General features: G+C 32.0%; 2 protein-coding genes across 3 annotated transcripts in view; one reads left to right on the forward strand and one right to left on the reverse strand.

Annotated features, from left to right (window-relative positions):
- Positions 1 to 13,343, reverse strand: part of LOC139424954 (lithocholate 6-beta-hydroxylase-like) — a 46,338-nt gene extending 32,995 nt beyond the window's left edge. The window contains exons 1-5 of one of the 2 annotated variants that reach the window (XM_071177298.1): positions 12,945 to 13,343; positions 9,144 to 9,285; positions 5,570 to 5,666; positions 3,559 to 3,611; positions 585 to 681 (exon numbers count right to left, since the gene is read on the reverse strand). In XM_071177298.1, coding sequence (XP_071033399.1) covers positions 585 to 681; positions 3,559 to 3,611; positions 5,570 to 5,666; positions 9,144 to 9,223 — 327 coding nt within the window. In that variant the 5' untranslated portion in view covers positions 9,224 to 9,285; positions 12,945 to 13,343. Of the gene's footprint in view, positions 1 to 584; positions 682 to 3,558; positions 3,612 to 5,569; positions 5,667 to 7,812; positions 8,107 to 9,143; positions 9,286 to 12,944 lie in introns of those variants that run through there. The other variant, XM_071177297.1, reaches the window with a different exon arrangement.
- Positions 1 to 15,681, forward strand: part of LOC139424769 (speckle-type POZ protein B-like) — a 65,957-nt gene extending 50,276 nt beyond the window's left edge. The window contains exon 2 of the mRNA XM_071177299.1: positions 15,656 to 15,681. The gene's annotated coding sequence lies outside the window, so the exon portion shown is untranslated. The remainder of the gene's footprint in view (positions 1 to 15,655) is intronic.
- Positions 15,682 to 17,083: the final 1,402 nt, after the last annotated feature.

Genomic DNA, 17,083 nt, shown 5'->3' on the forward strand with positions numbered 1-17,083 from the left:
TATCAAAAAAATTCTCACAAAATTATCTTCATCGAAGCCGATGCTTTACATCCGGCGTTCAGTACTATTTCATATTGTTTTACAACACATGGTTTTAGCCCTCTGGTGGGAAAGACTTTAAAACAAAACTTACAACAGTTACTTTTCTCAACAACTGAAATTTAGAATAGTGTGATTAAGAAAAATATGTGAACTGTTTTCAATTTCAAATTAATATTGAAATGCACAGGCTTAGAATTTTCTACAGTGAAAAGTTTTCGGAACTTCAGTGTTCAAAAAAGTATACAAAAGCTAGACGTTAAGAACGTATCCAATGAGCGAGCAAAGCGAGCATCGGATTGCGAAGCAATCCTAAATGAGCTGCGAAAGCAGTTCTGGGAGTTGGCGAGCGCCAGCGAGCAGGGGGAGAAGCCTCCTAGTTAAATATAAACCATTTAAAAATTTTAATTATTTTATGAATAAAAAATCTCTGTACTTGAGCTTTAAAAAAAGAAATAAAATTAAAATAAATTTAGGCTGGGCTCGAAAGGCTTATGATTTAAATATATTTTTATTACAATATAGGTAAATGTTAAAATTCTTACTCTTCTGTTCGGAAAATTAGCAAAATCTTTGACAAGTATGTCTCTGAGAAGTTTCGGATCTGCCACTGAAAGGGTAGGACTGTTCGCTTCATAAACACTAAAATCAATAAAATTGTTTTGATTTATTACATATAAATTTAAAATATTCAATGAAAAAGAGTAGTTTTCATTTTCTGCTGTTGTATTATACATGTTGCGACCAAAATGAATGGTACAATATATCCAGAAGTACAGTGCTCCAAAAAAAGGACAACCCTGAATAACTTTTAATCTAGTGATCCGATCTTCACGCTTTAGGACTCAATCTTAATGGTTCGAAGATGACCTCGAATATGTTAATTAATTACTGCAGACGATGTTTTACGTTACGAAATCAAACACAAAAACGTAATTTCTTTGAATAAACATTAATTTTTTTCGACGGATTCGAATTTCCAAACCCTAATATATAGCGGGTAACCGCAATCTGGGTGATATGGACCCCATAGTTTGGTCAGTAGAACGATCCAAAGTGTGGACCCCCTAATGCTAGTTATACATTTTGCATGTTTGGCCATATTCCAAGAACTAAATCTAGAACTCTTTTAAAATTTAGTTTCTCAGGAGCTATTCGACCGATGTCGCTCAAATTCTACATTTTGCCATGTAAAATTACATACTTTAAAATTACGTTAAAAATTGAATACCTTACAATTCAAAAATTTTCCGACTATTATTAAATAAAATAATAAATATTTATAAATTCTTTTTTATATGAAATTATATTTGGATAAACGAATTTTATAATTGTGGGCAAAAAATTTTCCAATCGAAAGTAGTCGAAAAACGGTGAAACAAGCAAAAAGTAAAATTAACATTAGGAGGTTGGATCACTCTTCTAACCAAGACCGTATTTCCAAGGTTGCGGCTACCCCTTATATTTTCGGAGTCAGAAATCCGAGTACCACAAAAAAGGGTATGTTTATTCAGGGAAAGTACGTTTTAGTGTCAGATTTCAATTAAAACTTCGTTTACATTAATTAATTAGGTGTTTAAGGTCAACCCTTTCGAATCATTGAGATAGAGACCTATAATGTGAAAATCCGATCATTAGATCAAATGGTGGTCGGTTTTATATCAGGAGTTCCCTTGTCTTCTGAATTGGGTTCAAAATTACAAAGCTACGGAGTTGAACATTAGCAGTCGTAAACCCAAAAATTGGGTTGGTTGTTCAACGACGGTTATAAAATATAAAATAAAATATAGGTGGCACTTGACTTAAAAATATCCTCAGTGGTAGGCGGATCATGGGTTAGAGTTCCATTGCCCTCAGCTTAACTGTGAGAGGTTTTCTTCTCCGTGTAACGTAAAGGCTGGTTAGTTCTGTGACGCTGTGGTCTGATTTGCAAAGTCCGAATCTACGAATCTCTGACGTTGGATTACGTCGCTTGGTGCCGATAATTGTTGTATGACGTAGACCTCACACCTGAATGGAGATTTCCTCGGAGTATATGCGTGAAGTACGAAATCGGCCAAAACCGCACAGGATGCATTTTGATATATCTTGGCCGCCTCTCCACAGCTCGCTCTCTCTCCGTCGGTTCTTGAGTAACAGTTAGGCATGTTCTTGCCGGTCACTCATTTGCAACTTTTTCTATGCTGCTTGAATATTAAAGTTGTTATTTTTTATTTATGTTAAAATGTTTAGTTAAATTTACCAAGTTCTTAAGTGTTAATAAGGATAGCTGTTTATTTAAACTTAAAATTTTATTTATAAAGTAACGCGACATAAACCTATAATTCTTTCTCATGAATATTTTCACGTTGAAAATTATACTAAAATTGGAGTCAGATTTCTTTTCAGAGTTCAAGTGGGATTCTACCAAATAAACCAACCTCCACAGTTCCTTCAAAAAAAACCTCCAAGAAGGCACAGTTTCTCCCAATTCTAGATCCAGGAGTTCTCCTGTCTTTTGGAAGATTAGTCATAAATCCAAAATTGGGTCGGGTATTCAACAACGATTTTAAAACAAAATATAGGTGGTGCTGTCATTGCAACATAAAAATGGCATAAAATTGTTTAAAAATAAAAATAGGTTTGTTAGGTATTAGGCTTCAAAAAAATCTATCTAGTGACACCAAATTCGATGTGGCTTGGTTAAAGGGAGGGGGGTCGAATTTTGCAACATGGAATGCATATTTTTTAAATATTTCTTAATGCGTACGAAGCGGTTTTTTTTAGATATTTGACTGGTTTTGTGCATTTTGAACATTCTATATATCACACACGCATAATCATATTCGACAAAAAGAAGGATAATAACGAATAATATGATTTAAGTAAAATATTCATTTAGGAAGTTTTTCTTTGTTTATTTACCTAAGCAGCATTGAATGATTTTGAAGTAAAATAAATTATGCCTATGATGCTTGACTTTTAATGATGATTTTACATGTATGTAGAGTGCAGGTATCAGTAATTAATCAGTCAGCAATAATTCAGTAACATTTTAATTAATACAAATATTAATTAAAGCAAGAGCTTTTTACTTCAAAAAAAAGTTGATTTTAGTTTAATATGATTCGCATAAAGCTCATAAATTATGATTTATATTAAAATTATAGGAATGCATGGTTCATATTGTCTTATAATTTATTACCAACTATTTAACTATAAGAATAATTAAGGAATATAAAAATAAAAGGCAGCAGGTTTTGAATGAAGAGCGGGATATTTCTGCTTTTTTGGTTGAAGGAGGGATACATGTTTTTGATTGGCAGCTTACGTTTCATTTACCCACTTAACAGTAAATTAATGGCCCATTTTTGAAAAAAATATATTTTATCTTTTCAAAACTCTACTCCACAAAAAGATGATTCCATATTTTTGCCTAACTTATCATTTTTCATTCAAAAAATGTTTTATGAGCAGATTTTGCAATAGATAATGACCTTTAAAAGAAGGTAAGTAAACATATTTTAAAATGTCACTCACCCATAAATATGACCCAAAGTATTATATCTTTTGTTGTCCTGATCTTGCATAGTCTACAAATAAATAAATAAGTACATAAATAAAAGTTTCTTTCATCATTCTCAGATTTATAATCATTTCAAGTTTGTTTCCCCAAGCTCTTTCTCTAAGGAAAATAAGAAAGCGCCATTTTAAGTACCTTTTACACGAATAAAAGTCATAATTTTGATCTATCTGTACCATTTTGCCGTAAATTATCTGGGCTTCATCATGAAAATGACAGATGATATAAAACATCAGAATGAAAATTGCATATAAAGCCATGCTCGGAAGTATTGTCATACGCCGCTGGGGGTGTTTTCCTATCATGAATTACCTCTTCGTGTGCTTCTGAACAGGTTATCCCTAGTGACATACGACGACATTTTCGGGCACGGGTTCCTATGTAATTTGAGATGCGCCCTATCTCCCCCAGAAGGTTGTCGCAGCATTTAAGCGCCTCCCTGTTGTATAGAACGTTTTTAAACTTGTACAGATTTGAAATGTCCTTTTAAAACAATCTGCAGCTTTAGGAGCAAAATTAATGCAGATTTTCACCCGAATCAGACATGATCTGACATTTCTGTAAATGCAACAAAAAATTTGTTCCCCTGTGTAATCTATCGCTACTTTGAAAAGTGAGATAATATAAATTAAAACCAATTTCATTGCCTGCTGGAACTTGGCGGTGTTTCTCATAATTGCCTTTAAAATCGTCTATGTTTTTAGTTCTTTTCATTCTCTTCTTCTCATTGGCACGACAGCCCAGGATGGGCCTTGGCCTTCTCAACAAGCCTATGCCAAGACATTCTTCCCTTAGCCGAGGTTCTCCAGTTAATTATCTTTAAAATTTGTAGGCCATTTTCAAGGCAGTCTAAAAATCTTAGGTTTGGTCGTCCTCTTTTTCTTGTACCTGTTGGCCTGGCACAGAAAACTTTTTTGGTTGTCCTGCTATCCTCCATTCTTATAATGTGGCCTGCCCATTTAATCCTTTGAATTTTGATAAATTTAATGACATCAGGTTCTTTATATGCTTTGTAGAGTTCCGTATTTGATCTTCTAAACCAGGTACCGTTTTTACTTATTCCACCAAAAATGCTTCGCAGTATTTTTCTCTCAAAACTAGCTATCATATTTTCATCTCCACGGGTCATTGTCCAGGTCTCACATGCGTATGTAANAATTTTTTCTCAATATATTGAGTATATACGAAATTTATATAAGTTTGTGACCGAAAACATGTAATGTTAAGCCTTTTTTTAAGCCTTTAGATGATAATTATTGCGGAACCCTTATTTTAATAGTACCGTAAGGGAAATATTTGAATGTCGGAAGTGGCAGCACAAGTGTTCTTTTCAGAACATACATTTTTAGTTGAATTATTTCAACTGTTTTATGCCAAGAAACAGCAATTATTGTGAAGTAATAATTGGGGGTAGTGAGTGTTAGCGAACAGGGGTCTTAGCCCCTTAATATAGCATAAAAAAAGTAGAAATTATATCGACAATGAAGAAGATCAACATCAATAGTTTGGTTCTTTAGCCAATGGGCGTATTATCATCGAAATTATTAAATGCACCTTAAAAGATGACCTGACGATTTACTGAACCCTATTTAACTTGTAGTGATTATTGAAAGGTTTTTAATACTCGTGATCTCTCAAAAACTTTTAAGACTTTTTGAATTTTTTACATTGAACCTAGATTTGACTTTTATCTGTCTTTGTGGTTTTAGTTTTTACTATTTTAGCTTTTTATTTTAGTTCTGAAGCATTAAATATTAATTGTTTACCTGTTAAGATATTCTATTTGATTCAAATTTAATTATTTTTATTGCCACTTTGTGATTTTAAATTTTAATTTGATGTATGATCCTTACATTCATATTATTATCCGTTTCCATCCTGTTGTTTTGCATTGAACTTATTTTTTAGATTAATATCTTCCTCTGTATACCCTATTTAAGTTGGGGGGTCGGAGTATCTTATACTTACCATTGTGACATTGTCCAAGAGAGATCCTAGGAATGGAAGTGGTTTGACATAGGGCACATTTCTCTCTTTCCAATAAGATTGCTTTTTCATGGAATACCTGTAAAACAGTAAATCAGAGTAATCCTGCTTGCGTGTAATCATACTTATTATTATGATTGAAAGGAGTTTTCAGTTAGTCACATTTACAACTAACATTGAACTAAGATTACGACAAAAAGAATAAAATACAATTATACAAAGACGACATATAAGAATGAATACATTCTTCCTCCGTCGTTAGACAACCCCCATGCGAAGAATATACCCAGGGAAGAAGTGTAGTTCCCATAGCCATAATGTAAACCAGTCCCCCAAGGTTGGATGCGGCTCCTAAATATAAAGGAGAAAACAACATTTAGGGGCACAACATTAGAGGTTCTTGAAACAGGTTTGCACCCTCCTCTCCTCCCAACCACTACTGAGGTTAGTGTGAAAAAGAAAAGTTTTCTCTTTTTATTTATATGTTCCGAGGTGGACTGATCGTAAATACACGGTTCCCAGTAGAACACCGAAGTCAAGTATCACTGGCTGCTGTCAGTAAGCGAGTGGGTGATCACTTTGATCAGCCTGTGAAGGGACAGAGGGTTTGCGGTATCGGTTCTCGTTTAACTGTTCTACCGTAAAGTGCTCAACTTCGCGCGTTGGTCGTCGGGCTACCAAAGCATAGGAGCCATCCCCTCTGCAAAGGATCAAGATTGCTTATAAATGGTGTTGCCATTTATTTATTTTAATATGGAAAAGGCGAATGACCCATGCCACAGTAGCCGAGCAAGTAAAGTCTAATAATTTTTGCGTCTCTTCAAACGTCCGAGCTGCATGCGATTATAAGTTAATGCAATTCGAATATGAGCGAGCAATTACTCATACATAGTATAGTTTCTTAGCGCAGGTCGTCTTACGACCAAAGCAGAGGATCGAAATTGCGATGGGGTGTCTTCGGATCATCCTCATGGATGCTTCCAAGACCGTCGCCAATTGCCCATTGTGCAGCTCCAGTGCGACGTAAATAAAGTACCTGCCTACTTATCTCTTCATTTATTGTTGGTTCTGTAATTTCACACTATTGATAAACACTGTACTATTAATTAAGATATTTCTTTAAGAATACATTTATAGTATCCATGTTGATTAAATCTGCTAACACATTTTGACATAAAAAGAATAAAATAGCGGTTGACGGGAGACGTACCTCCTGACTGATACTTTACTTCTTATGCGCATACCCTGATCTCAGTACATATCGCTGGTTCAAAACTAAAACGACACATCTGCAAACGTATTATGCCTACAGATGTGTCGTTTTAGTTTTGAACCAGCAATATGATGCTCTGCTAAATCTGAGTCTGTTGCTCTCTCTGTAAGTTGTCTTTCTGAAATAGCGCACCGCACCGAACAATTCTCCGCTTTAGTTGCGTATTCTTAGAGCTGGACTTCATGCTTTGCTCATCAGATACTAAAACGTAGTAGTACAGTACAGCAGTTTCCAAAAGGTGTTCCACAGAAAAGTTACAGATGTTTTGTCCGAAATGTGGAACTTTTTTTTTAAACTAGCAAAGGTTTTTGAAACATGTAATTACATTTAGATTCTTTAAACTGTAATCCATCATTTAATAATACGGTTATTTGTATAAATTCACTATTTATTGAAAATTACGAATTTTAGTAAAAAGCCAGTGAAAAAAAAAAACGAAATAGCAAAATTTAATAATGTAGATATATTTATTTTTCTAATAACATGGTATTGAATAAATTATGAAAATAATCATGTAATTTATAAAAATAAAAAAAATTAACTTTTGTATGCATACCGTAGTAATTTCAAGTTTTTAAGTTTTATAGTTTTTCCTCAACTAAACAAAATGTGAATACTAAACAAAGTTGCGGCGACGCTAATAATCTTTTATTATATCGTCGCTTTGAAACTAAACCGTTGTAACTCAAAAAAAAATCGAAAAATGAGATATTTGATTCATTTTGTGTAAAAAAAGGAACCCTTTTAGAGAAACAACCTGTTATCGTCATAGTTCCATAAAGTTAATTTAGAGAGCAGATAAATCGTTATCGCATTGGCGCGATTAGCATTAGAGCGGAAAGTTTGAAATCGCTCTCCTGAAAAACTTGCTTTTTTCAGTTACCACGGTTTAGTTTCAAAGCGACGATATGGAGACATAAAAAATATTAAAATCAATACATTTTCAACTTACCATAAAGCCAAGAGAAAAGTAAATACTCCAATTAAAAATGTAGCAAACAGAGGTCCGCCGAAAATTTCCACAAACGCCATTACTAAAATATCGAATACAAAAGAACTCGCTGAACAAAATAATGCTTTAAAACTGTTTCAACCTTCAAGAAGAAATAAATAAATACAATAGCTGTCAAGGTTAGCACATATTATCGTAATGTAATCCCTCTCTACTCTTATTATTTTTTTTTTCTTCTTTGAGATGTTTGACGCAGCTTTGTTTATTATTATTTTTTTTCCTTTAGAATTGACANTGAATGGCGGACGTAGTCCGTGAGTCTTTAAAAATAAAGTGTTCTACAGTCCAGTGCAAACCAGTGTTGTTATTTACAAAAAATACATTTTGAGCTGTCGATTATAGTGATCACAAACAATGCGCATACCCTGGATCTCAGTACATAATATGATGCTCTGCTAAATCTGAGTCTGTTGCTCTCTCCGTAAGTTGTCTTTCTGAAATAGCGTACCGCACTGAACAATTCTCCGCTTTAGTTGCGTATTCTTAGAGCTGGACTTCATGCTTTGCTCATCATCAGATACTAAAACGTAGTAGTACAGTACAGCAGTTTCCAAAAGGTGTTCCGCAGAAAAGTTACAGATGTTTTGTCCGAAATGTGGAACTTTTTTTTTTAAAGTAGCAAAAGTTTTTGAAACATGTAATTACATTTAGATTCTTTAAACTGTAATCCATCATTTAATGATACGGTTATTTGTATAAATTCACTATTTATTGAAAATTACGAATTTTAGTAAAAAGCCAGCGGGAAAAAAAACGAAATAGCAAAATTTAATAATGTAGATATATTTATTTTTCTAATAACATGGTATTGAATAAATTATGAAAATAATCATGTAATTTATAAAAATAAAAAAAATTAACTTTTGTATGCATACCGTAGTAATTTCAAGTTTTTAAGTTTTATAGTTTTTCCTCAACTAAACAAAATGTGAATACTAAACAAAGTTGCGGCGACGCTAATAATCTTTTATTATATCGTCGCTTTGAAACTAAACCGTTGTAACTCAAAAAAAAATCGAAAAATGAGATATTTGATTCATTTTGTGTAAAAAAAGGAACCCTTTTAGAGAAACAACCTGTTATCGTCATAGTTCCATAAAGTTAATTTAGAGAGCAGATAAATCGTTATCGCATTGGCGCGATTAGCATTAGAGCGGAAAGTTTGAAATCGCTCTCCTGAAAAACTTGCTTTTTTCAGTTACCACGGTTTAGTTTCAAAGCGACGATATGGAGACATAAAAAATATTAAAATCAATACATTTTCAACTTACCATAAAGCCAAGAGAAAAGTAAATACTCCAATTAAAAATGTAGCAAACAGAGGTCCGCCGAAAATTTCCACAAACGCCATTACTAAAATATCGAATACAAAAGAACTCGCTGAACAAAATAATGCTTTAAAACTGTTTCAACCTTCAAGAAGAAATAAATAAATACAATAGCTGTCAAGGTTAGCACATATTATCGTAATGAAATCCCTCTCGACTTTCACTATTTTTTTTTCTTCTTTGAGATGTTTGGCGCACCTTTGTTTATTATTATTTTTTTTTTCCTTTAGAATTGACAGTCATCTGAACAAGGATAAGATTTTAAAAAATGTAAGATTAGGAGAATGTTTTTTTTTTAAAAACTTGATAACGCAAGTGTTCTTTTTGATAAGCTTAAGTTTACAAATAAAATCGATTTTATGCCATTAATGATTGAAGGATTAAGTAATTATCCCTACCAAAATATTAATCAACCAAACTATTATATTTTCTTTATCTCTATTATACGTCCTGTTTAATTAATCAAGAAAAATAAAAGAGAGAGAAAAGAAATAATAAAAAGAAAGAAAAGAAAAATGTGGACATAAAAGAAATAAATGAGAATAACAATGTAAATAAAGTGAATTTAAAGAAAAATAAAACATAAAGTAGACTTAAAGATTTAAATAGCAAAACTGAAAATAATCTTGAATTTTCAAATATTCTTGAGACTAAATGTGATAATGGTGCGTAACCATTGTCAAAATTATATTGACAGAATTGTGCAAATCCAAGATAATAAACAAATTCCTAACTTCAGGAAATTTTCAAATATTTTGCTATTAAAGTGACAAATATGAAAGGTAAATAATAAATAAAGTGAAATGAAGTAAATACTGAAGTCTTGGAATTTTGAGTAACAACCAAGGTGTCATTTTTATTTTATTTTGTTTTCAAACAAGGTAAACAACACTGAAGATAATTTCAAACTGAAATTTTTCCTGTAAAACTGTTTTTTTTTGTATTTTATGTTTTACATTTTAACTTACACATTTTGAAAATTTTTTTTTTAATTTTTTTCTCATTGATTGAAGGATTTATTTAAAGTGTGTGATTATGAGGAATACTACGGTGCAAAAGCTTTGTTGTGATCTTCAAACAAAAGTCTTGGAACTGAAAAAACTGAAGTCACAAAAACTATTGAAAATGAAAATCAAACTTTTAAGTTTGTTGGTAGCGCTACTACAATTTTTTTTATTCCTCGAACAGTTTAATTATGTTATTATTTTTAACATGTGTATAAATGCGCATTTTTTTTTATAAATCATATTACTTTATATCTTGTTAGAATCGTAAATTTGATTCTTTTAATTTTAATTATGCTTCTTTTAGAGGAAAGATTTTGCAAATGGATAATTTTTAAAATTTTTGAATTGTAATTAAACAATTTTGGTGAGGGGGGATGTAACAAAAAGCTTCTATTAATCTTTTTGTTATCCTAATTAATCATTCAAATCGAAATTCTTTCTCACACTTTTAAAAGCCACATCCTGCTCTTAAATCTATTTTTGGCTCAATTATGCTTTTAATTAAAAGCAGGACATTTTTCCTTTTGCTCTCTGTGGGAAACCCTCGACCCATTTCATAAACCAATTACAATTACTAAGATTTCCCTCTTTCCCTAAATTGAAACATTTCACGGATTATACTTTGCAAGATTTTCCCTAATATATAACCGAGGAGCGCAACTTTTCGTGAACACTTTCATGACTGCTCTGTCTAATAATTAATAAATAAATTTTGTACCCTCCATCCCTGCCTAAGATCTATTTTAATCCTACCACTCGGCAACGACGTTATAAGTCGCCATGATTGAATGGTCGGGAAGGATGTACGGTACATCAACGATATGTAATATCTCATTAAAATAATCATCTTAAATTTTGAAAATAAATCAATTTCGGAAGAGGGTACATCAAAAATATGGAATATCTCATTTATATGGACAGTATAAAGAAACAGTTTTCTATTAAAAAAAGCATGCCCCCCCTCTCCCTCAAGCTACCCATATGGAGACACGTGAACGGGCGTCATCTTGTTCAACAATTGGCTGGCAATTTAGAGGGGGCAATTCAGTTTTGCTTTAATGTTAAATAGGCATGTTCACGTGTAACTTTTCCCCATGTTATAACATTTGGCATTTTTAAATAAATTTTATTAATTCAATTTTCGAATTATAACTTCGACAGAACTAATAATTTTAATTTCATATTTTAGTAATTACCTTTCTGCAGTTTAATAAAAGCATAATTATTATTTTTTAATATGAAATCAATGCCGAGCAAAGGATTAACAGTTTTGTAAAAACTGAATTCACCAAGTATTTTATAAATTATTTATAATCTACTTCAGGGATGGCGAACCAATGGCACGCGTGCCATTTATGGCACGTGACGCAATATTTTGGGCACGCCACCGATCACAAAGTTCACTATGAAGCATATTAACAATTAATTTAAAAATCACAAAAAATTGACAAAAAAATACACAATTAATGCCAAAAAAGCAATTAATAACCATAAAAAAACAAGCTAGCAATAAATAACTAGCAAAAATGAATTAACAATTCTGCTTAAACTAATATCTTATTACCCTAACATAAGTTATTTGTCCTCTAATCTGCAACAACAGAAGTCACACTGCTTTAACACGTTCACGCCGGAAAAAGTGAAAATACTGGTACAGGAAAAGAGAAAATACTGGTAGAAGAACTATTTCAATATTAGATAATATTCGAGAGGAGTTAATCTATTCTCAACATTAACAATTCACTGTAAGGAAATTTATCACGGCGTGGAAGCAATTCAATATAAAAATTGCACCCGTTAAAAACAATTGGTAGTTATGGATTTTTATTATTCCCGGAAAAAAAAATGAAATTTAATGTTACCAGTTTTTACTCCGGTGCGCTGCCAAGGGGAGACAATCTAGCGTGACCCACCGGTGGGTCACCCCGGCGTAAACGTGTTAAGTTGAATTACGCGTATAACTGAGACATTGCAAAATGTCTTTTTTTCTTTCGTAGTAAATAAAGAGTTTTGAAGTTGATAGTATTTAGTATTATTATTTACCCAATAATCAGGATGTCAAAACTATTTGTCGGCACGTGTGTGACCTCATTAAAAGTTTTTTTTAGAAAAAATGGCACGTTGGTGCATAATGGTTCGCCACCCCTGATTTACTTAATGAATTTGTGATCCGATAACTGAAAAGCAAGAATGCCTACTCCCCCCCGGGAAATTTCATTTATGTCTTCCTTTTCCTTCAATGCGTCCGTGATTTATTTATATATCTAAGAATAATTTCATTGAAAGAGCTGGTAAGTAATTTTACAATAAGTTTGAACTGTATTTTTATGAAAGAAAATACTTAGTTTACATTTTTATTAATAACATTAAATGTTTTTTAGTTCAATTAACTCCTGATTTGTTTTGTTTTTTAAATCTATTTCCTTTTTTAGAAAAAATTTCGCCAATTAAGAATATGTAACAAGAATTTATTTTAAAAATAATAATTACTTCTTCTTTAATGTTTAATTACAATAATTTTTTGACAGAACAGTGTTGCATGAGTTTAAATGTTTTGTTTTGAACGTATTCTGCAAATCAATAATTAGCAACTTTAAAAGAAATGCTAACAAACTTTTTTTTTTAAATATATTCATTTAAAAGATTGTTCCTTTCCTAAATTAAAACTAAGTCTCTTTGTTTTTATATATGTATAGTTTCCACTTCCAGTTCAAAAAAAGGGATTCAGGTTTCTTACGTAATTCAAACAGCTCCTACGCCATGAAGCCCATCCCACTCCCGACGATTTGTGAAAACGTCATCTTTGACGTTTTTGGCCACGCCTCTTCAAAAAACTCCCCGCAGGCACTCGTATGGATCTCGCCAAATTTTGGCGTAGATCACGATACGGAAATCATCCCGAAACAAAAATTTAAAAGCCACAGTACCGTTATCTCCTTAATATTTGAACGTCCGGCTGTCACCACTGTGGTAGTTGGTTGTGTTCAGGAGATGAAAAGAATGATTTAGTATTTATTTTACATTAAGATAAGAAGAGAAAATGTAAAAACAAGAGCAGCGCGGCATTCTAAAATGGCGGTTAGGATTCTTCTGATGAATAATAATTAGGAGACCGTTAACTGTCGCGGTTACGATTAAAGTTCGGTCGCTGCAACCTGCAACATAAAATCATAACGGTCTAATACGGTTTTCCATTGTTGTCGGCGCATTTTTATTGACCGGAAAATCACGTGGTAGGATTCAGTTTTCCCTCATTCATTTCCATTCCTATTAGGGAGAATATTAAATTATGGTTGTGAACTCATCAAATTTGTTTGAACAATATAATGTTATAAGAATATAAATGTTACTTAAAAGAAAGATTACTTTGAAAAATCACTTCCGTTCACCAAGAGATCTAAACTTTTATAATACTAATAGATAGTAATATTCGGACGTGGGAAGTAGATGGTAGATGCACAGGAGTAAGCAAACAAAATTCCTTTTAGAACATATATGTTAAGTGAATAATTTTAACTTTAGTAGAAAAACTGCTTACTGCCAAGAAAAGACAATTATTGCGAAGCCATAATAGGGGTTAGTGAGCGACAGCAAACAGGGGACTCAGTCCCCTAATATATAAGAAAAACGTTAAAGTTTCTTAAAAAAAAAATTAACAAATTAAGAAAATTTAGAAAAATTTCAAAATATGACAGAATTTTAAGCAACTTTCTAAGCAGTTTTTGTAATTTTAATTAGAAAGTTCAAAATGATCAGGGATTTTCCACAATTTTTTTTATGTAGTATTGCAAATTACCCAATCAAATAACAGCCGAGCAGCAAGAACAGAATGAAATTTTCCGTTTTGAGCTTTCTTTAATAAAATACAAGAACTACTGGAAAATTGTTTGAAACTTTTTAAAATTATAAAATCAGACTTTTTTATTAGTTGCCACTTATGATTCACTACAAAATTAAGAAGAATTCCGCGCATGCGCAATATACAAGAACAACTTTAAGTACACATATCTTGAGCAGTCTTTAGAGATTTTTTTTAAATTTAAAACTAATAATTTTTTAATTAATTTTACATTGCTCCAAATATTTTGTTTAATTTAATTGAATATTTTTAAAGTCATGGCTGAAAACGTAAGGAAAAAAAATTTGTTTTTTACAAAAATGCTCATATTTCCTAAAATATTTGAGCGAAGCTAACGAAATTTTATGTATTTATTAAAAATAACAAATCAAAGTAATTGAAACAAGTTTATTTGCTTGATTTGTTAGGTATATAAAATGTTCAAAAATGGGCCCAACGCTTTACCAGCCTGGTTATCCTAGACATTTTCGAACTGAACCTTCAGATAGTTTACCAATGTTGTTTAGAGCCGTGATGACTCAGGAAATAAAGCGTTCTCCTTCCAATAAGGTGAACCGGGTTCGAATCCCAGCTATAGCTGCTGGGTTCGGATCTCGCAAATTACAATTTCTGTATCCGGCTTGTACCGTCCACAGTGCTGACGTAAAATATCCTAAGTGGTTGACGGATCTTGGGTGCCCTTACCATTAGGCTAAGCGTGGGAGGTTTTCGTGACTTTCCTCTCCATGTAACGCAAATGCTGATGCTGGTTAGTTGTATTAAAATGTCCTCCATGAAAGCGAATTTCTCTTAATACTTGATCCTCAATACTTGATCCCCCTTGTCTTCTTAATTGGGTTCAAGGGTACGGAGTTGAACATTAGTAGTCGTAAACCCAAAAATTGGATATATATATGTAATAAAATATATATATATTAAACTCTTTTAAAAACCAGCCATTTGGTGAGATTTTTTCCCTTACATAAAAATTATTAAAGTCAATGAATAATTCAATTTTCAAATTTTTTTGCAATTAGTTCAATTTATTTTTACGAGCCCAGATAATATAACGGAGTAACTTTTTAAATCGTAAAAAATAAAAACACAAGCGCTTTTCATTTTTATTAAACTGCGCTTTTTTTTTCATATGGACGATTTGCGCCATTTTCAGAATTACATAGAGGGCGCTGGCTTAAAATTTAATAAACTTGACCTTACAGACCTTTAATTTATGAAACAGTAACCCATGACCACAATTCTTTTACGTGACTTATATTTCATTTAAGTTTGAAACATGTAGTCAAATCAAGTTATCTAGTTCTTTGTCAGCAAATTAGTTCACTGCACACACATACTAATTTAATTTTAAAGTATATAAGTGTTTACGCTGCTGTGGAGTCTAACTATGGAGATGTCTAACTGTTGATGTCCAATGATTTTGTATGTCAATTGTAGATGTCTAGCTGAAGATAGAAAACGAATTATTATATGAATTTTATCAATTGTGTATTAGTAAGTTTGCGAAAGTTGAAAAGCTATGTGGCTGCATACAATCACAATTTTTGACCTTAAATTTATTTCATTTATTTATGTTTTCCTCTTTCTTTAAGATTTGAGAAGACTGAGTTCTCTGAAGCAATAATTTTCGAAGACATAAATGTGGCTGATAATTTACGAAAATGCTGATAAAATAAATGTTTTTAATTTAAAGAATGCGAGGATTGCTGCAGTACTTTGGTAACATGAAAATGCAAGTGCTACTTTAGAATACAAATAATGTTCATTGATGTTAGTTTTACCAATTTTCATTGAATAAATAATGTTTTTGCACATAACTTACTTGATGTTATTCAAACTCTGGGATTCGTTTAGTAAGGGAAGTAAGTAATATGGGTGACGCAGGCCCGAAGGACCCATAAACCAACTTAATCTGAAAACTTAATCGCTACGAAGCAACCCCGCGATGCACCAGAAATCCAATTAATTCGCTGACTCTCGAGCACTAGACCCCGAGTCATGCACGATTACGAGCACTACAATACAACGTGGTGCTCAGAATCGAATCGAGGAAGAATCTGAAGAAATCGCTTATTAATTGTCAATTGAATGAAAAATATAATTTTCATTAATTATTAGTAAAAGGAAAAAATATTATATATTTGTCGTTTTTGAAGAAATCCTCTCTGAAGTTTTTTTACATTGCTTTTCCTTGCTTTGCAAATTTTAGCGTCGCCTTTTAATTGTATTTGATAATTGTTTGTTTTACCACTTTACATCTTCACCTCCTTTTGTTTTACATTTGAGATTTTCTTGGCTCCTTACGCCTTGTTCTTCTGTCTTACCTGTTGTCAATTTGTCATCGACTGTATTGGTTCTTTGACCTATATTAACTTGGGACCTCCGTTNCAACACAACGTCGATGAGTAGAGGAGGAAGAATCTGAAGAAATCTATTCGTTTAGTAATAAGAACTTCATCTAGAATTAATGGCCACCCGAAAACACATAAAATAAATTTTTTCATCAAAAGTTAAGAAATATAGGGTGTATCGTAGTAGAAACATATTTTTAATAGAGTTGGGTACTAATTAGATTACTCGAATTACTGAATTGATTCGGTGATTCGAATCTAAAACTTGCAACTGATTCGAATCAGATTTTTTTTTAATGAAACAGATTTAAATTATTTCTTAAAGTCACTATCTGTAAAACAGGATCTCCAATAGCTGAGGCAGGAGAACAGTTGAAAGTTTGATCCTCTCAAAGTTAAATTGCAATTTTAATCAAAGTTAATCAGTATTTCGCCATATATGGGGAGCTTTTTAAACAAATCGTAATATTCTTCACTTAATAACAAAATTCGTTTATTAATTGTCAATTGAATGAAAAATATAATTTTCATTAATTATTAGTAAAAGGAAAAAATATTATATATTTGTCGTCTTTAAAAATAAAAATAGTGGTCGACTGCTTGTGTGACATACTTTTTTAAGAATGTAACGAATTTTGTAAGCAAATAAATAATAAATTCTAAGTTAAA

The sequence above is a fragment of the Parasteatoda tepidariorum genome, chromosome 2, assembly GCF_043381705.1.
Source record: "Parasteatoda tepidariorum isolate YZ-2023 chromosome 2, CAS_Ptep_4.0, whole genome shotgun sequence".
NCBI classification, from domain to species: domain Eukaryota; kingdom Metazoa; phylum Arthropoda; class Arachnida; order Araneae; family Theridiidae; genus Parasteatoda; species Parasteatoda tepidariorum.